At 39.8% G+C, this 25,647-nt stretch overlaps 1 protein-coding gene across 2 annotated transcripts in view; it reads left to right on the top strand.

Annotated features, from left to right (window-relative positions):
- LOC138738075 (olfactomedin-like protein 2A) overlaps positions 1-21,897 on the top strand; it is a 55,940-nt gene extending 34,043 nt beyond the window's left edge. The window contains exons 7-9 of one of the 2 annotated variants that reach the window (XM_069888366.1): positions 15,074-15,139; positions 19,762-19,947; positions 20,349-21,897. In XM_069888366.1, the coding sequence (XP_069744467.1) occupies positions 15,074-15,139; positions 19,762-19,947; positions 20,349-20,950 (854 nt within the window). In that variant the 3' untranslated portion in view covers positions 20,951-21,897. Of the gene's footprint in view, positions 1-15,073; positions 15,299-19,761; positions 19,948-20,348 lie in introns of both variants that reach the window. The other variant, XM_069888365.1, reaches the window with a different exon arrangement.
- Positions 21,898-25,647: the final 3,750 nt, after the last annotated feature.

The raw sequence follows: 25,647 nt of genomic DNA, 5'->3' as shown, positions 1-25,647 counted from the left end.
GTCTGTCCACACTGAACAGTTGTGAATGCCCCCCAATGTCCAAAGTATATACAACCCCGTCCTTCCTAATCACGTGGAAAGAGTCCTTATATGGTCATTGTAACGGCGCTCCTGGGACCTGTCTGCATACAAAAACAAAGTCAGCGTCAAAGAGCAGTGGGGGCACATGCTGTTTAGGGGTTCCGTGCCAGTTGGTTGGAACAGGTTTGCTGACTGCAACACCACATTGAAGCTGCTGAAAGATGTCCAGGTCAGAGGTGGATGCAAAGTGAATGTCCCCTGGAACTGAAAGGATCATACCATAAACCATCTCTGCAGATGATGCAGGCAAATCTTCCTTGGGAGCTGTGTGCACTCCCAGTAGAACCCATGTAACTCATCAATCCAATATGGACCGGTGAGTCGGGCCTTAAGTGCGGACTCGAGTTGTCGGTGGAAACTTTTCACAAGGCCGTTGGACTGTGGGTAGTACACTATGGTGTGGTGCTGTTGTGTGCCACAAAAGTATGCAAAGGCAGTCCATAACACAGAGGTGAATTGTGCTCCACGATCTGAAGTTATGTGTGTCGGGACACCAAATCTAGAGATCCAATTGACAATGAATGCTCTGGTGCATGTCTCAGTGTCACTGGATGGCAACGGGATGGCCTCTGGCCAGCACGTGAAATGGTCTACAACTGTTAAGATGTATCTCATGTTTTGAGATACTAGCAATGATCCGACCAGGTCCACAATCACGTGTTCAAACCACCGGCATACCACCGGAAATGGTTGAAGAGGTGCCTTGGTATGCCACTGAATTTTGGAAGTCTGGCAGGAGGTACATGTGCAGGCCTATTACGCGACGTCTTTTTTCAGTCCATGCCATATGTATTTATTCGACCTGAGCTTGATGGATGTTTTGATGGATGGGTGAGACAAGCTGTGTACCTGGTCAAAAAGGCATCACCTCCAAGGTGCTGGAATCACCGGTCTAGGGTAGCCCAAAGACAAGTCACTAAGTAGGATTGGGCCACCCAGTTGTGGTGCCACCTGTTGTCTGTCCATGTTAGTAATGGCTATACTGTATGTCTGAACATTAGGGTCCATGGCCTGTGCACTAGCTAATTCAGGAATATCAATGCCACCCTAAATATGACAGCATATCAGCAATGAGATTGTTTTTACCTGAGACATGGCGCATGTCCTTGGAAATGTATGACAGGTGACACTGCTGCCTGGTTGACCATGGATCCATTATTTTACTGAAGGCAAAAACAAGTGGCTTATGGTTGTAAACACAGTGAAATTCTGACTTTCCAAAACATATCGGAAGTGTCGTGTGGCTATATACAATGCCAACAGTTCCCGATCAAATGCACTATATTTCATCTCCACTGGCCGTAGTGTTGGCTAAAGAAAGCAAGGGGTTGGCAATGGCCATCGATGGACTGCTCAAGAACTGCACCTTTAGTCGTATCGAGGCATCAGTGTTAAGTGTCAGGGAAGCATCGGGATAGGATGGGCGAGCATTGCTGCCTTGGTCAAAGCGTCTTTGGCAGTTGTAAACGCAACCTCCGTCTCTGTTGTCCAAGTAACCTCCCTGTGCTTTGTGGTGAGGATCTCAAACAGTGGTCAAAGAATGTCAGCAGCTGCTGGAATGAATAGAAGTTTATCATGCTCAAGAATTTCTGCACTCCCTTAACTTTGGTAGGTTTTGGAAAAGCACAGACTGTGTCTAAGTTGCTGGATAAGGGAAGACACCGTTGGCCATGATCCACTGCTGAATCAATTTCACTACCTCTTTATTTATACCTAATGCCTCCATCTTTTTTCCTAACCTCCTGTGGGGAACTTTGTCAAAAGCTTTACTCAAGTCCAAATAGACAACATCCACAGCTTTCCCTTCATCAACCTTTTTTGTAACCCCTTTGAAGAACTCAATCAGGTTTGTCAAGCATGACCTACCCCTGACAAAACCATGCTGATTACTCCCTATCAATCCCTGTACCTCCAAAAATTTGTAAATAGCATCCCTCAGAACACTTTACATCAACTTGCCCACCACAGACGTCAGACTTACAGGCCTATAATTCCCAGGTTTGCATTTGGACCCTTTCTTAAACAGAGGAACCACATCCGCCACCCTCCAATCCTTTGGAGGGTATTCATTGAGCCAACACTCAGATGGAAAATAGTTAACAGAAGCTCCTATATACTAACAGGACAAATTTATTATATTTTGTCAAAGCACAGATTTGGTAACAAATAGTTCGAGATAGCCAACAGAATGAAGTTAAGCAACTATTCACTATTTTATTTAAAACCAACCATTGTCCTCCATCATTTGAATTTCCTCTGTTGAATGCAGCATTCTTGCAAGATAGCAAGAATGATAGATCTAAAGGAGACCAGTCTTCAGATGGGGAAAGCAGCCTGTTCATCCACAAAAGCACCATGGTCTTGATTGAAATCCACTTTATTACAAAAACCAAGTTTGAAAACAATGTTCATTCATCTCTTCTCTATTTGAAAATTCCCATCACGTTTGTTTTCATAGCAACAATCACAGTGTTTTTGACTGTTTTTCATTCTTCTAGTGGTAGTCAGCATTTCCTTATGGTCCATTTGTAATATTTTTATGGTTACAGGGTGGTCCTGCTATTAATTCCTGGTGGTCTGAAGCATGGTATACATCTGTTTTTTTCTTTTATCTTGTAAAAAAGTGTCCATATTCCCACATGATGAAAGATAGTTTTCATATTGGCAGTTTTCATATCTTACAAAGAAGGGAAATAGTTTGTTTCTTGAGTCACAATAAGATCACATATTTTACTGAGCTCCAATGAGTATTGAGTAGACTCGTTCAATATCTTTCCAGTTGCACTCAATTTATGTCTCTACATGTATCCCTGGGAACAGCTAGTCGATTGTCTTCTGTGAGGCAGCTGCCTGGGTTGAACCTTGACAAGGACCAGTGCACCCCTTTCAAACCTTATTGGTAAAAACAAAGTGCACAAGGAGCTGGATGATCATTTCATCCACACTGCAGCCATCTCAAGAACAGCATGCAGTGGACTGAAGCCCTGCCTTGGCACCAAGGATTTGATGGGGAGGTCATTTATTTACATTTCAAAACAGACTGCATGTATGTATGTGTATATAAACGCGCGTGCACACACACACACACACACACACACACACACACACACACACACACACACACACAGCAAGACTTCACATTCATAGTGTCATATTTTTATATACTCAAAGTGATGGCCTTCTTACTGCTAATTTTCTCTTCTTGAAATAGCTCGGTCATCTCTGCTATGCAGCTTTGAATGCAAGGCAAGACATCCTCCAGGAAAATGGCACACTGTACTTCAATGATATCTCACCTAGACCCTGCAGAATCCTTACCCTTCTCTCTTTCTACTCCGACCTTCTTTTAATAATAAGCTAAATTATATTTAAATCATATGCTTATCTATTTATTCTCTCTGCATACAATAGCCTTAGGCACATTTAGCTACTAAATGAATGTTGATTAGATTCATTACAAAACAAAGGAAATAATGTTTTGTTTTCTATGTACTGCTCTAGATTTGTTCTAGATTTCATCATCTGTACTCTGTCTTCAGTGTTTCTGATGAGAGTTGGTTGATATGTAATCAGATTGTATCCAATCTCTCAGTTGAATGGTTTCAACAAACTGTGGGGCAAACAATACAATTTCAACAAAATATGTTTCTGATGAGAGTTGGTTGATATGTAATCAGATTGTATCCATTCTCTCAGTTGAATGGTTTCAACAAACTGTGGGGCAAACAATACAAACTAAACAGGGAGGGGAGAGTGCCATTAAATGGAATAGCTTTAACCAATTCAAGCCATAAAGAATTTTCTGGTATGCATCCTGTTTCCACACTCACTGCTTACAAACTACAATGAGCCGCGATGCTATTTCCTGCTCAGACCTGCCAACAGGTTTCCTGTAGATTAGTTTTGTTCTTTCCCAATTGTTTCTCCTTTAAGTCCTGGCATTCCAGAGAAATGAATCAGTTACACAGTCAACAATAAGTGTCCCTTGCATTCTGTCTTGTAATCCTTCAGCAAATGTTTAAAGTGCTCAAAGATTAAAATGATTGGCTAGAGATTCTTCCACTCCAGAAAAGACAAGTTAACATGATGCAAGATGGGACCCACAACTGTATTGTGCAATGAGTGTGTATCAGGGTGGCAGGTTGATGGGGTGTGGTGTGAACATGTACAATTCGTTCATTTTTGCTTTCATAGTGCCTATCAGGGAAGAGTACTTATGTGTGTGTGTGTGGGGTTGGTGTATATGGAGGGATTAGGAATGCATGGGGATGTTTGTCCATGTAGGCTTTATGTGGTGTGCATTGTGTGTGAGAGGTGTAGGGTATATTACATGGGGATGCACTGCTCTTTTGGGCTAGATGCATTTGAGAGGTGGTGTGTGCAAGGGGTAAGTTTTGCTTATAGAAAGCATGTGTGTGTGTGTGTGTGTGTGTGTGTGTGTGTGTGTGTGTGTGTGTGTGTGTGTGTGTGTGTGTGTGTGTGTGTGTGTGTGTGTGTGTGTGTGTGTGGCATAACTGGTCCCTCAGCTTGATGTGTTACTGAGCACCAGGATGGCGGCCCCCACAATCCGCATGCAGGGTTTAGACTTAAAACTGCCAAGGCCATATTTATTGCCCATTCCTAACTTTTCAAAAGTAGGTTAAGGGTAACATAGGTGGGTCTCTGAAAATTTCTTCAAATTGTCTTAGAAGAACAGGATGTAAATGAGATGGGAAAAGTGCAAAGAAACAATTGAATTATATTTCTACTTACCAGTATTCTATAGCAAACAAATTAGTGTATTTACATTTTATCAATGTATTTATGTTTACAATTCAAGATCAAAAACTATCTGTAATGTGGGGGCCTAAATTAGCTATCTGAAGTGCTTTAATGCTGTATAAATATTTTGTTGCTGTATAGGCATTGCTTATATGCAGTACAATGCTTATTGAATAGTATCAGAGTGAAATATTTTATTCCAAAACTTGCCTAAACATTTTATTAGAGATTCAGTGCCAGATTCTGCAAGTGTATGAAGGCGCAGTGAGAGAATAAATAGAAAACTCTGCACTGCTTCAAATATGAAAATTACATCATATAATTAACTGAAACAACTTTTCAGGGAATTATTAAAATATGTCATTAACTGGCATTGATGTAATGCTTGCAGCTTTTCAATAACTTTGTTTGATTCAAATTTCTGTCCATCTAAACATTCATCTAAACATTCATCTAAAGTTTTTGAAAAACAAATAAATAACATTTCACTATATAGCAATGTTGTAATAAATCTGTGAGTTTGATCAGTTAGTGTGTTTAGTGTGTTGTGATGAAGTTACTGTGAGTTACTGTGAGTCTAAAAGACAACTAGAAAAAAAGCAGAGAAATTTGTTATTTAAGTGGACGCTGTGCTGTGAAATGAGCTTTACACTTCTCCAGGCTTTCCACTATAGACCTTTGAAATTGAATTGCACACCTCCATGTTTTGGTGTGATGTGTCAATCAATTTCACTTCCAAAAAAATCAACAGCCTGGTTGGGTCCCAGGCTGCAATGTTTTCTCATTTTGAACCAATCTTTTGTATTGCCTCCAAATTAACATAAAATTGTCTCCATTTTGAAACTATTAGATATCCAAGATTCTGACAGCATGAGGAAGTAGAGTTGAGAAAATGGAAATTCCAATCATTGTACAGAGCACAGCAGAAGACCTACCTCAGATTAATGTGTAATTTCTGTGGCTTGATTCTTACCAAGCTGTAGAGATTAGCTTACTGTGTTGTGGCCAGAAATGAAGCCCACTTGGATTAACATTAGATTCTTTGAATTTGAGGCTCAGAAGGCATGGTTGATGTAGCATTTAGTGCAATGCCTTTGCAGAGCCAGTACCCAGTGATCGGGACCAGACCAGGGTTCAAGTCCTGCGCTATCTGTAAGGAATTTGTATATATTGCGTGGGTTTTTCTCCGGGAGATCCGGTTTCCTCCCACCATTCAAAATGTACCGGGGGTGTAGGTTAATAGGGTGTAAATTGGGCGGCACAGACTCATGGGCTCAAATGGCCTGTTACCATGCTGTATGTCTAAATTAAAATTAAATTAAATAGATTTCTGCTCTGTAAGGATAGCATCTTGCCAGCACTGCCCACTGCTGGGTAACAGAGCAGTTAAAGGATCTTTAAGCAGGATTTCATTTTCTGGTTTTATGAACATGTAGCATGATTATATAATGATTCTGCCATGAGTTTTAAGAAAATATTTTTTCCCATTTGTGTGCAATGTTCATGAGAAATGGATTTAATTAAACAATGTATCAAGAGTTGGGGAAAAAAAAGCTGAAAGAGAAAGAATCTCAAGATTCAAAATTTGACAAAATTCTCAATGTCCCAAGTTTATGTATGGTCAACTTGCAATGAATGAAGATGGAGAAAAGGGGTAGGTGTTTGCTTGTGATGGTGCATCTAAATCATGTAGTTTTGGAAGATTGTAGCACATAGTGCCACAAGGCAACAGCTCCCTGGTTTTATGCTGGATCCTTGGAAAGCTATTTGAAATTCACCTGATATGCAGGGAGGATGCCTGTGTAAGTTGCCTTTCTCGTTTTTAGCCTGGTGCATTAGAAGAGTTAGCCTGAACGAACACAGTAACAGGCCCTTCTGCCCACAATGTCCATGCTGACCATGATGCCAATTTAAACTAATCTCATCTGCCTGCACATGATCTACGTATATTCCTACATTCCCCGTTTATTCGTGTGCCTGTATAAAACCTTCTTAAATGGCAGTATCTTATCTGCTTCACTATCCCCCCACCAACAGCAGCATGTTCTAGCACCCTGTCACTCTGTGTAAAACAAAAACTTGCCCTGCATTTCTCTTTTAAGCTTTTCTCCTCTCATCTTAAATCTATGCCTTTTAGTATTTGACATTTTTACCCAGGGAAAATGACTCTGACAATTTTCCCTTTCTATGCCCCTTCTATAATTTTATTTTACTTCTAAAGTAAATCACAAAAGTCTGCATACTCTGTGGTTGAAATAAAAACACAATGCTGGAGAAACTCATCAGGTCAAACAGTGTACTTTATATAGCAGAGATAAAAATACATAACCGAAGTTTCAGGCTTGAGCCCTTTTTCAAGATATGGTAAAATGTCAGGAGGCATCTGAATAAAGAGACATGGTTGCAAAGGCAACAGGTATTAGGTGGAGAAGGGAAGGACACAGCAGCAAGCAAGGGGAGGAGGGATGGCTAGGTGAATAGAGAGGAAAGGAGGTGGAGAGCTGAGGGAAAGAAGAGGGAGAAAGGAGAGCAGGTTAACAGAAACTAGAAAAGTCCATGTTAATGCCATCCAGCTGGAGAGTGCCCAGATGGGCACTCCAATTTACCTCCAATTTACAGGTGGTCGATGGGATAGAAAGTGAAGAAACTGATCAATTTGCATCAGTGAAAGCAAGAAAGTTGCAGTTATAATTTTCATGTAGTGCCATAATTTGTTAATTAAAAGATTAATAACTTTGATTTGTATTTTTGAGCTGATATTATGATAAAGTTATCTAAAAGATGGGTGTCAGATGTTTGGACAGGGGCATAATTTCAGTGCTTGCTATAGGCACTATTTTCTGCAGATACACCCCTGTGTTGGAGTGGGATACAGAACTGAAATGATTGGCTACTGGGAGTTCCCTGTCACTCAGGAGACAAGCTTTCTACTGACCTATATTACAAAGCCACCATCTCCCAATGACTACACTTCCTCACACTCTGTCACCTGCAAGAATTCTATTCCCTTCTCACAACTTCTCCAACTCTGCCACGTCTGTTCCCAAAATGAGGTCTTTCAGTCCAGATCTTCTGAAATGTCTGACTTCTTACACAAAAATGGTTTCCCCTCTGTAGTGCACGTCGAAAGAATCAAAGGCTTGTTGATCTAAACCAAGGCTTTCATTAACTAGAAGACTGAAGCATGTCATATGTAAGTCAACCAGTCCAGAATGACCTGGTCTGGCTAGGAGCAACCCTTTAAGTGGCTACACTCTCAGCCAATCACAACCATCCTATAACCACAATATATACATATACACATTGGTGATAGAATCCGTACTATCACACCCTCCATCACCATCAACTCAGCCCACACCTGCATCCTGCTCGTCTGCCCTGACCTCTCTACCCCCAGGTGCAACAAACACGGATTCCCTTGTCCTCACCTACCACCCACCAGCTTCTGCATCTAACACATTATCAACTCCACCATCGTTCATCAAGCCACCATCTCCAACACTATCTTGAATCTCATCACCTCTGGTCACCTCCCTCCCACAGACTCCAGCCTCCTTGTTTCCCATCCATGACCTGCTTGTTTCTATCTTCTACTAAAGATACATAAACCCAACTATCCTGGTAGATCTATTGTTTCCACTTGCTCTTGCACCACCAAACAAGTTTCCTCTTACCTCGACTATCTTTTCTCCCCATTCCAATCCCTCCCCACTTGCATCTATGATACCTCACATGCCCTCCATCCCTTCAATGACTTCAGATTTGCTGAACTGGACCGCTTCATCTTCACGATTAATGTCCAATCCCTATATACCTCCATTCCCCATACAGAAGGTCTTAAAGCATTTTGCTTCTTTTTGGACCAGAGACCCAACCAGTCTCATTTTACCACCACCTGCTCCACCTGGCAGAATTGTCCTCACTCTAAACAACTTCTCCTTTGACTCATCTCACTTCCTCTAAATCAAAGGAATAGTCACATGGGTTCCAGCTATGCCTTCTTGTTTGCGGGTTTTATGGAGCAATCCATGCTGCAAGCCTGCACAGGCAAGACCCCTCAACTCTTCCTCCAGCATATTGATGACATTGGGACTGCCTCATGCACCCACGATGAGCTCATCAACTTCATTCATTTCGATGCCAATTCCCCCCCCCCCCCCAACTCAAACTCACTTGGTCCATCTCTGACAAAACTCTCCCCTTTCTTGGTCTCTCTGCCTCCATCTCGGAAGACAAGCTTTCCACTGACACCAACTCCCACAATTACACTTCTTCTTACCCTGTCCTCTGCAAGGATTCTATTCCCTTCTCACAATTTCTCCATCTCTGCTGCATCTGTTCCCAAGATGAGGTTTTCCAGTTCAGATCTTCTGAAATGTCTGCATTCTTCCACAAATGTGGTTTCCCTTCCACCACTATCAACTCATCTCTCCCCTGTGTCTCTTCCATTTCCCGCTCATCTGCCTTGGCTCCTTCTGCCCTCAGGCACAACAAACACCTACCACTCCACCAGCCTCTGCATCCAACACATTATTCTCCAGACACATCTTCCCCTCTCCTCCCCTTTCTGCCTTCCGTAGGGATTGCTCCGTCCATGAGTCCCTCATGCACTCATCCCTCCCCACCAATCCCCCCCTCCCCGGCACTTCCTCTGTGGCCACAGGAAGTGCCACACACCTCCTTCTTGTGCCCACACCTCCTCCTTAACCACAGTCCGGGGCCCCAAACAGGTCTTTCAAGTGAAGCCACACTTGCTTGTAATCAGATTCGTTTACTGCATCTGGTGCTCCCTTTGTGGCCTTCTCTACATTGGAAAGACTGGGTGCAGACTGGGAGATCGGTTTTCTGAACACTTTTGCTCTGTTTGAACCAGTGATAGAAACCTCCCAGTAGCCAACCATTTCAGTTCTGCATCCAACTCCCATATTCACATGTCAGTCCATGGCCTCATGTACAATCCCACCAAGACCCCCCTAAATTGGAGGAACATCATCTGATTTTCCATCTGGGCACTCTCCAGCTGAATGGCATTAATGTTGACTTTTCTGGTAACCTGCTCTCCTTTCCCCCTTCCTTTCCTTTCCTTTCCTTTCCTTCCCCTGTCTTCTTTCCATCAACTCTCCAACCCCTTCCCTCTCTATTCACCTAGCCATCCCTCATCCTCTGGCTTGCTGCTGTGTTCTCCCTCCCTTCTCCACCTATTGCTCTTGCCTTTGCGACTATGCTCCTCTCCCCATCCCCCCTTACCTTTTTATTTGGATGCCTGCCGAATTTTACCATACCTTGATGAAGGGCTCAAGCCCGAAATATAGGTTATGTATTTTTAAAAGACCTGCTGAGTTTCTGCAGCTTTGTGTTTTTACTTTATTATACCTCTGTCAAGTCTTCCCTCAGCCTCAAACACACCAGAGAAAAAATCCAAGTTTGCCCAACCTTATAACTAAAACTAATCCAGGCAACATCTTGGTGAAACTTTCATGTTTTCTGGAAGCTTGTGGGAAAAATCGGGAAACATGAAATATGGAAGGAAGGCTTAAAAACATTTTTTTAAATGTTTAAAAAACACAAAACCCTTAAGTTCAGCACTGATGTTTTGGTTATCAAATATTGACCACCAACATTGTGTTACATTTGGAAAATTTCATGTTTACTTACAGATTTCCAAACATGTTAAATTTATTTACTTCCACAACTCCAAAATAAAAATAGAAGTGGCAAGCATCTCGGAGAGGGAAAGGTTAACACTTTAGGTCAATAACCCATCATAACTGGAAAAGTTAAGGATAAAAAAAACTCTGAGAATACAGTAAAGGAAGTAGGGGATGATCTAGCAAAGGGGAAGTTCTGTGGTAGTGTGGGAGGCAGGAGAGATTAAATGGTGACAGAGGAATAGAAACAACAGCTGGATCGAGAAGAGATGTAAATGGAAGATGCAGAATCATTATCAGTTTAATACAGACCTTCCCTTCTCCCTCATTTTTCCATTCTATGACATTCTACAGTCAAGAACCACATCATGATAGCAGTAAACAAACATTACTGGTATCAATCCCCTTCAGCCAGCAATGCTCCAGATCCAAAATATTTTGCCTAAATCTGAAAAGTTAGTACAAGAAAAGATACATATAGGACATGTCCTCTTTCCTTTAATTTGATTTTTTTAAGTATGTGTTCAGTTTAGTCACAACATTACAGAAAGGATGTAGTTATGCTGGATGGCTACAAAGGGCAGTTATAAAGATGAAGAGGAAAATTGTAGCTGTAAGGAAAGATTGGATTGGATTGACTTGATTTAGGTTGTTTTCTTTCGAACAACAGAGGCTGAGATGAGAGTTAATTGGGCCCAAAATAAGTAAATAGCAAGAACCTGCTTTTTTTAATAAAACTAGGGGGGGTGGGGGCAGAGTTTTAAAGTCATTGGTAGAGGAATTAATGGGGAACTGAAGGAAGGTTGATAGGCACTTGCAGTAGGGATGTAGATAGAACCTTTCACCATATTTCATAGCATGCCAGGATACAGCTTCTGAAGCAAGTCAACATTCCCTTTCATATCATAGCTGATCCACTACCTCCCTTGTAGTTTATACATCTATCAATCTCTATTGATTTGGCCTCTGCAGGCAGCTGATTCCTAAGATTCATGACTCTGTGAGAAGTTCCCCCTCATCTCTGTTTGAAATTGATGACCCTATTTTTTTCAAACCTGTCCCTGAGTTATAGATAACCCCACTGGAGGAAACACCCTGTCAGGAAGCACTCTGTAAACCCCCTCAGAATCTCTGTGTTTCAATAAAATCCCTTTTCAATTCTCAAAACTTCAATGTGCATAGGACCAACTTGCACAACCTTTCTTCATATGTCCACCACTTCATCCCTGGAATTAACCTGGCAAATATTCTTGAAATTTGGTTGAGATTGGGTTTCCATGACTAAACCTGGTGAGTACAGGCCCGCGGAGCATAGACACCAATCACACAATGGATCAGGTCTGCAAAATCTGACAGCTTATAATGAAGCCCAGTACGAGGTTTTATCAAAATAATTATTTAGGATCTAGGCATCATAAGCAAAGCCACCATTAATTCCCCATCACTAATTTATTATATAGTAAATGGTCAAGCCCTCAAAACTGTTTTAAAATGGGAAGATGGAGGAGTACTAGAGCTGAAAGCTTTGACTCAGGTAGATATGGTGCTCTAGGCATTTGGCACTCTCACTTTTACAGGCCAGGATATTGTGGTCAAAATTTGTTTTTTTTATTTATTTATTCGTTCAAAAAAACAAATAATATATGACATATACAGCAATTAAACATGAACATGAATGTATATATATATATATATATAAACATGTATATGTATATTTAACTCTTTTTTTAATATTTCTTTAAAAGAAATATTAAAAAAAGAGTTAAATATACATATTAAAATCTAATCAATATAAATTGAAATGTAAATATTCCGAGTATAACAGCCACTTATTAATAAAAAATTGTGGTCAAAAGTTGTACATTACATAGTTAGATAGGCTTGCTTTTAATTCCTTGAAGGGTGACCTTATGGAGATATCAAAAATCAAGGGGAAAGTGAATGCTCATAGTCTTCTTCCCTGTAGTTAATACTAGAATGAGAGGATGAGAGAACTTATGTTTATGGATAGAAATTTAAGAGGGACTTGAGGGATAACACTGTCACTGAGAGGGTCCGAATACGGAATGAGTTGCCAGAGGAAGCTATAGAAGTGAGCATTTGCAATGTTCGAAAGACATTTGGATGGCTATATGATAGGAAGCATCTAGAAGGATGTGGACCAAAGGCAGGCAAATGAGACAAGCCAAAATACCAACTTGGTCAGCATGAACAAGTTGAACTGATGGACCTGTTCTATCCTGTATGTCTCTATTTCCTTGAATAGTTAGTGGTGAGGCACTTTCTAGAACTGCAACAGCCGTTCTGGTGAAACTATTTTGTGAATGCCATTAGGAAAGGAATTCCAGGATTTAGCTCCAGCAACAAAGAAGGATGAGCGATATTTTTCCAAATCATGATGGTGTGTGACTTGAATATGAAACCAGCCAGTGATGATGTCCATTGCACTTGCACAGCTTGGAGATGTGTTGTTGGAGTAGTCTGGGTACGTACCTGCAGAGTATTTTTGTGAATGGTCCACAGTTTAGCCATTGTGTCTTGGTGGGGGAAGGAGCATCAGATCAGTGAATGGGATGCCAACAAGTGGGCTGCTTAGTCCTGGATCATAAGTTGTTGGAGCTTCACTAAGCCAAGCAAGGAAAGGGTTTTCCATCATACTCCAAACTTGTGGAAAGGCTTGTTGGATGTCGGGCCTCTTGTAGCCACTATCTTTATGTGATAACTCCCAGGACATTGCTGGTGGGGAACTTGGCAATGGTAATGCCATTGAATATTATAGGGAGGGAGTTAGACTCCCCTTAGTTGGAAATGTTCATTGTCCGACACTTGTATTGCATGGATGCTACTTGCCATGTATCAACCCTGGGCTTGAATGTTCTCTAGATCTTGTTGCATGAAAGTTTGGTCTGATTCATTTGCTGAGGAGTTACAAATGGAATTGAACATTGCAATCATCAGTGTCTATTTTCATGTCTGACATTATGGTGGAAGAATAGTCACCTTTAAATAGCTGAAGGTGATTAGACTGGCCTGAGGAACTCCTGCAGTGATGTCCTAGACTGGGATGAATGACCTCCTGCTACCAAAACCATCTTTGTTAATTGTTTTCACAACTGAATGATTAATTTTAATTACATTTGAAGCTGGAACTCAACATTTCTTTCTTCCAGTCTCAAAACAAAAAAAAACAGTTATACAAAGTACACAAAGTTCATGTTTGGTCATTAAATGTAATAATAGAAGGGCTTTGCACATTTAGTAATATGGTCACATTGAGCCAGATTTCAGGAGTATAATCTCAACTCCATTATCTTCTTGATGTGGTAAACTGACTTGGCACATTTTCTACACACTGTTTTAATCAATCCTACCCTTTGTTCTAGCTTTAATTTATAATCGAGGTAAACACAATGTTTTACGTTGATTTACACTGGAAAAAGCTTTCTAGTGCATCTGCACATTGTACTTTTTGTACATAAAACAATAAACTGTCAAACTCATGAGTAAAACTCATGGAGATTGAATTTTTAAAAGCCCAACAATGTTACCTCTGATTTGAATCTGCTGGAAATGTGACACATCATTAACAGAACTTATGGAACCAGATTTTGCAAAGGGGTTAATTCAAAATGTAATAAATTCTAAAATTTGAAGAACATAATCAAGACAAATCATGATTTTATTGGAAAATGAGCAGAGAACATAAAACTTCTTGAAATTAGATGTTTTGAATTTGGTATGTGACTGAAATTGCCATTAGAGTGTGGTATTATTTTTTTTCTGTTTTTTTCAGACCATAATTTTTTACTCATTCATCTTAAAAAGTTGAAGTATGTGAAATACTGAAACAAAAATCCTCAGGCAGTATTTAAAGATTATAAACATTAAACCCATCATTATCTATGCCAGTCAAAAAAGAATTCCCCAAAGTAATCCTCCTTTCAACATTGTGTTGCGAGACCCGCAGGTCATGTTCTTCAATTCGGTGCAGTGTGTAAAAATGATGAAGGTTTCTGACTCAACCATCCTTTCAGGTTGTGAATTCCATCCTTCTATCAAACTCTGGGCAAAATATATTCCTCTTGTCCCCTCTAATCCTTTAAATAGTTGAACCCCCCCTGTTTATTAAACCTTCTGTCAAGACAATTAAATTTCCCTAATTTCTCTACCAATTGAGGAAATCATATGCTTGAAAGAAAACATTCCCTCTGAGCTGTAAAACTAAGATGTAAAGTAAACGCTATTCAAGTTCAAGTTTATTATCATCTGACTATACATATACAACCAGATGAAACAGTATTTCACAGGACCACGGTGCACACACATAATACACACACACAATAATTAAATATGTACATAAAGATATAATTTAAAATAAATATAATATATAAATATTTTTGGATGATTTACTCGGTTACAGGATACAGGTTTGTCAATCTCACAGCCTGCGGGAAGAAAGCTATTTCCAGCTCAACAGACCTGATTTTTATATAAATTTGCATCATTCAACTGGTGATATTTTGTGCTTGTAACATTTGAAATGGACCCAGATTGATTAACTTTATTTTAAAAATCACTTTCAGATAGTTCATTTAGAGGGACGTCTCATTCCGAGGATCAGGAGTCGAGAGCAGGAGTGAAGTCTCAAGGTGCTTATGAATCTGAGGGAGCTGGCAGGAGCACAGAGAATTCAACCACAGCTTCATTCCCTATCACCAGTAGCACCAGCCCAACCACAGCTGGCCCAGGCACAAATACCACAGACAGCATCATGGAACCAACCACTCGTTCAACCAGGCCAAATAAAGGTTTATTCGCTGTGTGCTAAATGAGATTCAAACAAATTTGATTTTTTTACAGATCTGAACAGTCAAAATGGGTTCCGTTAGAGTTTTTTTTCATTATTTCATTTGTTTTATGCATTCAGTTTTTTCCCCATGATTTGAATACACTATGTGAGACAAGGCTAGCATTATATTGTTCATCCATACAATTGAATTACTTGTTAGTCTTTTTAAGAGGGTATTTAATAGTCAATTTTATTGGTAGATGTGGAATTACAAGGGCTATGGGACCAGAAAACATTTAATATATATCTGCCTCCAAAATTAACTGCATTTTTCCAACCTGTTCCAGTTTAATTCCAACACTGATATCTCTGAATGGAAAATTGCAGCTCAATAATGTCCAGGACAAAGCAGGCCTTTTGATTGGTATCTCAACATTCACTCTCTGTATCATCAGTGCAGAGTGGATGCAGTATTGCCATGTACAAAATGCACTGTTGTTACTTGCGCAGACTACTCACAAACCCAATACATAGAGGGATCATTACCTTCCAAATCACACAACATGCTGATGTGGAGTAATATTGTCACTGGATATAAATCCTAGAATTCTGCCCTCTGTAGGACTGTGCCAGAATTCCTGCAGGAGGTGCAAGGAGATGGTTCACTTCCACTTTCTCAAGGAAAATTAGAGATAGGCAATAAATGCTAGCCTTGCTAGGAAAACTAAAATACTGAATATGAACAAATAAATGAATAAATAGGTAAGCATATTTTCTCTTACATGTAATAACAAAGAATTAATGATGATTTACAGGAGTGTTGTCAGACAAATGATGACATCAATTCATTCAAATTAATCAATTTATTTTGTATTGATTTGACCATACTGAAAGGTTTGTGTATTATTAAAAGCAGCTGGCTCAATGTCTTCAATTTAGCCCCTCAAGCCAGCTCCAGCATTCAATAAAATCAAAGCTGCTCTGATTGTAACTTGAACTCCATATCCCCTCCTATTCCCCACAACTTCTTGCCTGCTTGCTTCAGGCATAAAATTATAGAATTTATCAAATTCTCCACCTCTACCACCCTTTTAGCAAGAGAGTTCTGAAGGTTCATGACTTGCTAAGATTTAAAAAAAATGCATCATTTGTTTTAAAGGGGCAACCCCTTAGTTTTTAAAGTGACCCATTGTTCTAGACTTTCCACAAGAGAAAGCATCCTCTCCATGTTCACCCTGCCAAGACTTTGTCAGCATTTAATGTATAGTATTTTAATCAAATCCACTTTCACCCTTCCAAACTCCAGTGGATACAAGCCTTGCCTACCTAATCTTTCTTCAATAATCAACCTACTCATTCTATGAATTAGTCTAATAAATCTCTTTGAACTTCATCAAACACATTTACATCCATCCTTAAATAAGGAGACTAATCTTCTTTGGTAGGCCCTCAGAAATGAGGATGGTTGACATTCATTCTGTTTATTTTTATGTGTTCTGAGATGGCTAATAAAGCAATTAATAAGAGTAACATCTAGAAAATCTGCTGATAATTATAGTTAAATGGTAGTCTTCTCCTTTCGTTGCTTATGTTGTTTCTGTGAGCTCCTGATGTATAGCCTCAAGATACTCAATACCATCCCAAATGTTCCTTTTAGTTTTGAGTAGTCATGAGTGAGAGTTCCCAGAATTGATGGAAATGTTGTGTTTCCTCAATAAGGCTTGGAACTCACCCTTGAATCTTTTCTTCTTTCCATCTGTTAATCTCTTCCCAGACAGGACTCAAGTAATATTTCTGCAGCTGGTTTTTGGCATCAGATTAAAGTGGCCTTTCCAATACCATACATGTATTCCAGATATGGTCTCACTAATGCCATATTATCTGTCTATTTTTGTATTCATTTCTTCTTTTTCTTCTTTGGCTTGGCTTCGCGGACGAAGATTTATGGAGGGATATGTCCACGTCTGCTACAGGCTCGTTGGTGACTGACAAGTCCAATGCGGGACAGGCAGGCACGGTTGCAGCGGTTGCAAGGGAAAATTGGTGGGTTGGGGTTGGGTGTCGGGTTTTTCCTACTTTGTCTTTTGTCAATGAGGTGGGCTCTGCGGTCTTCTTCAAAGGAGGTTGCTGCCTGCCGAACTGTGAGGCGCCAAGATGCATGATTGGAGGCGATATCAGCCCACTGGCAGTGGTCAATGTGGCAGGCACCAAGTGATTTCTTTAAGCAGACCTTGTACCTCTTCTTTGGTGCACGTCTGTCTCGGTGGCCAGTGGAGAGCTCACCCTATAACACGATCTTGGGAAGGCGATGGTCCTCCATTCTGGAGACATGACCCACCCAGCGCAGTTGGGTCTTCAGCAGCGTGGATTCGATGCTTGTGGACTCTACCAGCTCGAGTACTTCGATGTTGGTGATGAAGTCACTCCAATGAATGTTGAGGATGGAGCGGAGACAGCGCTGATGGAAGCATTCTAGGAGCCGTAGGTGATGCCGGTAGAGGACCCATGATTCGTAGCTGAACAGGAGTGTGGGTATGACAACGGCTCTGTACACACTGATCTTTGTGTATTTCTTCAGGTGGTTGTTTTTCTAGACTCTTTTGTGTAGTCTTCCAAAGGCACTATTTGCCTTGGCGAGTGTGCTGTCTATCTCTTTGTCGATCCTTGCATCCGATGAAATGGTGCAGCCGAGGTAGGTAAACTGGTTGACCGTTTTGAGTTCTGTGTGCCCGATGGAGATGTGGGGGGGCTGGTAGTCATGGTGGGGAGCTGGCTGATGGAGGACCTCTGTTTTCTTCAGGCTGACTTCCAGGCCAAACATTTTGGCAGTTTCCACAAAACAGGATGTCATGTGCTGGAGAGCTGGCTCTGAATGGGCAACTAAAGCGGCATCGTCTGCAAAGAGTAGTTCATGGACAAGTTGCTCTTGTGTCTTGGTGTGAGCTTGCAGGATTGAAGAGTCTGCCATCCGTGTGGTACCGGCTGTAAACAGCGTCTTCATTGTTGAGGTCTTTCATGGCTTGTTTCAGCATAATGCTGAAGAAGATAGTAAAGAGGGTTGGTGTGAGGACGCAGCCTTGCTTCACGCCGTTGTCAGTGGAGAAGGGTTCGGAGAGCTCATTGCTGTATCTGACCCGACCTTGTTAGTTTTCGTGCAGTTGGATAACCATGTTGAGGAACTTGGGGGGACATTCGAGGCACTCTAGTATTTGCCAAAGCCCTTTCCTGCTCTCGGTGTTGAAGGCTTTGGTGAGGTCAACAAAGGTGATGTAGAGACCTTTGTTTTGTTCTCTGCACTTTTCGTGGAGCTGTCTGAGGGCAAAGACCATGTCAGTAGTCCCTCTGTTTGCATGAAAGCCACACTGTGATTCTGGGAGGACATTTTCGGCGACACTAGGTATTAGTCTATTAAGGAGAATCCTAGCGAAGATTTTGCCTGCAATGGAGAGCAGCATGATTCCCCTGTAGTTTGAGCAGTCTGATTTCTCGCCTTTGTTTTTGTACAGGGTGATGATGATGGCATCACGAAGGTCCTGAGGCAGCTTTCCTTGGTCCAACAGAGCATGAAAAACTCATGGAGTTTGGTATGCAGAGTTTTGCCGCCAGCCTTCCAGACCTCTGGGGGGGGATTCCATCCAAACCTGCTGCTTTGCCACTTTTCAGTTGTTCAATTGCCTTATATATCTCTTCCCGGGTAAGGACCTCATCCAGCTCTAGACTCAAGGGCTGTTGAGGGATCTGGAGCAGGGCGGATTCTTGGACTGAGCGGTTGGCACTGAATAGAGATTGGAAGTGTTCTGACCATCGATTGAAGATGGAGATCTTGTCGCTGAGGAGGACTTCACCGTCTGAGGTGCACAGAGGGCTTTGGACTTGGGATGAGGGGACGTACACAGCCTTTAGTGTCTCATAAAAACCCCTGAAGTCGCCAATGTCGGCGCTAAGCTGGGTTCATTTGGTGAGGCAAAGCAATTTACTCTCACAATAAATTACAATATGATAGCTTCTATGATTGCTTTCTCAATTACTTGCTTCACCTTTTGGATATGTTACTTCAGGTCAATCAGATCCATCTGAGATCTCTGCAATTTTTCAGAATATGGATGAAACACAGCACATTAATTTTCCATCAACCCATCTGTTAAGCAATGAATGAATTAGTATAAACAAATAGAGATATGTCTTTCTCAAAGCAATAATGTATGCTCATTTTCAATGGAACCATATTTCTGAAACATGATTCAATGGACTCACATTACTGTTTTGCTCAATTAGCACAATAAACAGAAAAAGTTCAAATTTTTCTACGCCTGCTTCTGTTCAATGACCCTGCAAATATTATTCAGTTTAACATTTATCATTTCCTGTTCCAGAAAATTTATCATTGATAGTTTATAGCAAGCTGTTCCATCCTGCACAATGTCACACTTCTGTAAATTTCTCAGTATCTGAAACTCATACTAATATTCTTTTTATCTAAAGTCAGAGAAGGTGAATGTTACGGGACATTGTCAATGATTGAGCCACCTATCAAACATCATAGTTATGGCCGTAATGAGGGTGCTTGGATGAAAGATCCCATGGTAAAAGACAACAGGATCTACGTGACTAACTATTACTATGGAAACAACCTCATAGAATTCAGAAACCTTGAAAATTTTAAACAAGGTAAGATGTAACACGTTTAAAAATCACCAGTAGTATAACAGACACATTCTAGGTACTAATAATATCCAATTTTTGTGTCAATTGTCATTCTAAGATTAGTGCTTCTAAATTGATTACATGAGCTTGTTAACTTTTTTATTGGAAATCTAAGATGGACTCATGATTCAACCATGCAACATACACTTTTCTTCATTTTTAAATGGATGAGATTAAGTTTTTACATGTATTCTAACTTCAAAGTAATGGACTGGCAATGTTCCCAAATACCAATGAACAATGTTCTCTCCATTTGGTTCCATCTAGCCGATTATTACAAGGATCTGCTTTTTAAGTGTAATTTTGTTTTGAATGAATTCACCAATATTTTGTTTTTAACACCCTCATTATCTTTTCCCTCATAGGACGGTGGAGCAACCTTTACAAACTTCCTTACAATTGGATTGGAACAGGCCATGTTGTTTACAATGGATCATTCTATTACAATCGGGCTTTTACCCGAAATATAATTAAGTATAATATTAAGCAGCGATTTGTAGCTGCCTGGACCCTTCTTCATGATGTGGTTTATGAAAACACTACACCATGGAAATGGCGGGGACATTCAGACATTGACTTTGCTGTTGATGAGAGTGGCCTGTGGGTCATTTATCCTGCCTCATATTATGAATATTCCCAGCATGAAATCATCGTAATCAGTAAATTAGATCCAATCGATCTTTCAGTGAAGACAGAGACAACATGGAAAACAGGCCTCAAACGTAATTCCTATGGTAACTGTTTCATCATCTGTGGTGTTCTGTACGCAGTAGATACCTACAATGAAAAAGAAGGCCAAGTATCTTACGCATATGATACTCACACAGACACTGAGATAAATCCAAAGTTACCCTTCATCAATGAGTACACTTATACCACTCAGATTGACTACAATCCCAAAGAGAAAGTTCTGTATGCATGGGATAATGGTCATCAAGTCATTTACAAAATAATTTTTGCATTCTGACTTTCCATAAAAACATGGCCCATCACAGAGCACTTTTAATTTGACTTATTTTGATCATTTCTAAAGAATGAGAATTGCACTTGAGCTGGTAGGGTCAATTCTTGTCATAAATGATCAGAAGTAAATAAGTTTGAAAAAGCATGATGAATTATGATTGATCATTTTACATAAGCACAATGTAAGACACATAAATATTCTCCTTTTATTTCAATACAGCACCAACTAGAACTTAAGAGTCAAATGGTAGACTAAACAAGTTCCTGCCTTTGTGCAGGATATCATTAATAAAAGAAGTCATGAACATAAGCTGTATTCTAAACCAGCAGACTAATGCCATTTTTTTCAGATATATCAAAATGGCAGACTGAACTTTTGAAATATCACCATTAAAATATGCTCCAATATTGACTCAATAAATTCACACAAAGGATCCTCTGTTTGAGTATATCTATAGTGAGTTTTGTCAGGGCATGTTTAATTGACCATATTTCTGGAAAATATGTTCATATTTTAAAAACCAAGTCCCATCTGCTGAAATTTGGATGCTTCAGTAGCAGCGCAAAATTGGCAGTGAAAGAGGTTAGCTTTTAATTAAGTGGACAGTAAGAGTTTCCTTTTCATTAGGGTCCATGGCCAGGCTGCATAACAAACAACTGATCTGTTACTGCTCATACTGCACCCAGCTGAAATTGAAACTCACTCTCCCATGAGTTTGCATTGGTATTATTATGTCAAAAGTTGCACTGTATGTACAACCTTGTTTTGTAATTTGATGGAGAGTGTGAAACTAGTGCTACTGCTAAATGCTTTAAATACTGTACTCTATTGCCTTTTGATTAGGAAATATACACATCATGTATCTATCTATATAGACCCTGTGTAAATTTTGCAAATAGACTTGGATTCACAGGGCATAATTCAGTTTCTGTACAAATAACAGATATAAATAATACAAGAAAATCAAAATGTATCTTTTATTGTTATTTCAAAATAATTTTAATGTGTTATTTTTAGAATTCTGTCTGGCTTGAGCATTGCTGTTGGAATACTGGAAAGGAATAAATAACCACAAACAATATATTTTTCAAGACAAAGAAATATTGCAACTCTAAAATATCAAATGATGCTCTTACATTAAACAGTATGGTACAGCACCTTATGGCCTATGATGTACGTGCCAACCATGATGCCAATTTAAACTGGTCCCACCTGCCAGCATATGGTCTATGCACTTCCATTCTCTCCCTGTCTAAATGGTTCTTAAATGTTGCTATTGTATCTGGTTTGACCACTTTCCTCAACTGTGCATTTTAGGAACTGACCTAGATTCTTTTATTCTTTGAATAAAATAAAACTTGCCTCATAAATTTCCTTTAAACGTTTCCCCTCTCAATTTAAACCTGTGCCCTCTAGTATTTAACATTTTCACCCTGGGAAAAACAATCAGATTGTTTATCTGTTTCATAATTTTATATTCTTCTATCAGATTGCCCCTCAGCCTTCACTCCAAAAAATATCATTTGTCCAACAACTTCTAATGACTTGTACTTCTTAATCTAAGCAACCTCCTGCTGAAGCACTTCTGCAGCCTCTTCAAAGCCTCCATGTCCTTCCTGTAATGCAGCAACAGTCTGCACAAAATATTCAAACATTTTATACAAATGCAGCATAATTTCCCATCTTTTATATTGAATATCCTGACCCATGTAGGCAAGCATGCTGTACACCTTCTTTATTACATTATGTACTTGTTTTGACACTTTCAACGAACTATGATCTTGCAACTTAAGAACCCTCTGTACATCAATCTTCCTAAGGGTCTTGTCATTTACTGTATACCTTCTTCTTACATTTGACCTCCGAAAGGGCAACACCTCAAACTTGTCCAGATAAAACTCCATCTGCATTTCTCTGTCCACATTTCTACTAGTCTATGTATTATTTTGCTAAATTGTTCCACATCCTTCTTTACTATCCACAACTCCATTGATTTTTGTGTTATCCACAAACTTAATTTTTTTTTAGTAATTAGATTTTTGTGCAAGCCATATAAGGTATATATACATATATACAGCCATGCATCAACTTACATCCAGGTTACGTTCTGGAAGTGGGGACGCAAATCGATTTGAGTCTGTCAATTATTATAGGTAAAATATACATAAATATATATAAATGTACAACAAGGTACCATGGCACACATACATATTTACCAATGTTTTACAGTACAGAGTGTTTTTTCTGTAGTAAATAGAGTATACATTAATGTAATAACACAATGAAAAAAATAAGTACATACATATATTATGGATTTCAATTACATATATGTACTGTATTACACATCGGGTGTATATTGTGTATCAAAACCTGTTTTGTTTTGGCTTTGGAGACCATGTGTCAAAAGCGTGATGTGTGACTTAATGTTTGCTAACACCCACCAATGTGAGTCCCAGCATAAATAATTTTTTTTTAATTAAGCCCTTATGGTGACCATGGACGTATCTGCGATTGGACATTACTTGATTGGGCATAAATCAAGGTATGGCTATGAGAGGGACACACACACACACACACACATACACACACACACACACATTTTGAATCTAACCTACCAAGTATCAATGGATCCTGTGTGCCTTAATCTTCTTTATCAGCCTACCACAAGGGACTTTGTTGAAAGCTTCAATAAAATCCATATATACAACATTCTCAACCCACCATCATCAATCACCTTTGTTACCTCCTCAAAGAACTCAGTTAAGTTTATAGCATGTGACCTCCTGCACAAAGTCATTTTGACTAGTGCTATTAAGTCACTGCTTTTCTAGATGCAAGTGATTTAAATGAGGAGTTGTGGCATTTTACTTTAGCTGTTGCTTAAGCCATTATAGGCACAATGCAATATATTGTACCAGCTCTTTCTAATTCAGATATGCAAAAAAAATTGAAATTTTTTTCAAGATTCAATTTATTGTTATGTAATAAAATGGTGTCATATTACATAAAATTGCTTCTGTCTATTGTAAGGCAGTCAGATTTGCCATTGGCAGAAATTGCCTGAAGTGCATCTTAGAGCCAGAGAAAGAGAAGCAAAAGAGAGTTCTCCCCCAAGTCACCAAGTGTTTGTAGATTCACTTCCAGCGCTTCCTCAGCCTCTGCAGCCACACAGAGTCCAATCCAAAGCAATGCACCATTCCAAATCTGAGCTCCAGATCCAAAACTCCGACACGATCAAGAACCTTTCAGCGTCTTCGGCACCCCCCTCACATCAGTAGACAGGGTGATCTATCATTTTCTAGTGCCCTGCACCAATCCTCTGCTTCCCTGGAGTCTGCAACCCCTGTGGCTGCTGCCGATCAGAGGCACCGCCATTTTGGACGCAGACCCCAGGATTTTAAATAAAACTACCGTTGGCTCCTTGAACAGGTCATTCAAAGCCTGTGCATGTTGACACCAGTTGACTGGGCGGATGCACCCTGCAGGAGTGCTCCTCGCTCTCTGTGGGTCTGCACCTGTGGCAGCACTACCGTTACAGCAGCTCCAGCATTGCCGCCAGTTGTAATATTGCAGATTAATTGGGAATGTGTAATGCTTCATAATATTCTTCTCATATCCGTGCAATGATTTTGCTTTTTGTGGAGACACAATGATATTTGGAAACTGATAAAACAGCATTTTTCTAAAATTGTAATCAGAACTGCATGTTTCCTCATTTACAAATGTTTGAAACAGACCATAGCCATTATGTGATCAGGTATTTTGATAAAAATTTATTCAAAAATCAATTGAAGTTTTACTTGGTTTGGAATTATTTACTTTATCTGATGCAAAACAATATATAAAATGTCTGTGATTTTATCCTATGTGTAAATGACTATACAAAGATCAACCTGCCTATAATTTATAATTATTACTTCACAGCTGCTCTGTATGAATTGTATGTCTGAATTCACAAATAGATTTCCTTAACAGTGTTAAATTAATCCAAACAATAAATCATCAAATTGATGTTAATATGTAGGCTGTTAGAAGGACATGGGAAATAAATGTGCTTCATACAAAATCAGATTGGTCAAAAGCAGGATCTGTATCTGGGAATATCAAATAGTTGACAGGATGGCATTCTGATTGCCTTACTGTTTAAAAAGAACAATTCTCATTAATTAAATAAACAGCTATAATTTTTGCAACTATCATTACAAATATTGGTCTGTGGTTTACTTCAGTGATGGCCTTGTGTTGAGTACATATTAAATTTTTGACTACAATCAAGTGTGTATTTTAAAATTCACTGAAAACTGCATTTTCACACACATTGCTGGAATCTTCAAAACTTACTTTACCATCAGTGGCTATTTACTAAAGAGTCTGAATGAAAGGACAGACTTGATGTTTTCCAACTTCATTCTTAAGTTGAATTCTAGGATTCATAAATAATGCAGCTTGATTTAGTTTTTCCTCCCTGCCATTGGCAAGTATTCCATTACTGCTTGATGATGCTTGCAAATGAGAATTGTAAGTTATAAACTGTAATGGTATGGATTGTATGTACTCATTGGCCGGTAAAGGCTCGGGCTGGCCCGCCTCCTGATGACACTCTCTCCTGGACTCCTCCCCTGGAACCCAGGCCATAAAGGTCGGGCCACCTCACCCTTCCCTGCACTTCCCTAGCTTGGATCTGGGCCAGCTCAAGTTTA

This window comes from Narcine bancroftii, chromosome 1 (genome assembly GCF_036971445.1).
Source record: "Narcine bancroftii isolate sNarBan1 chromosome 1, sNarBan1.hap1, whole genome shotgun sequence".
NCBI lineage: Eukaryota > Metazoa > Chordata > Chondrichthyes > Torpediniformes > Narcinidae > Narcine > Narcine bancroftii.
Note: the sequence above shows the minus strand (reverse complement) of the source record. Positions and strands in the feature narration are given on the sequence as shown.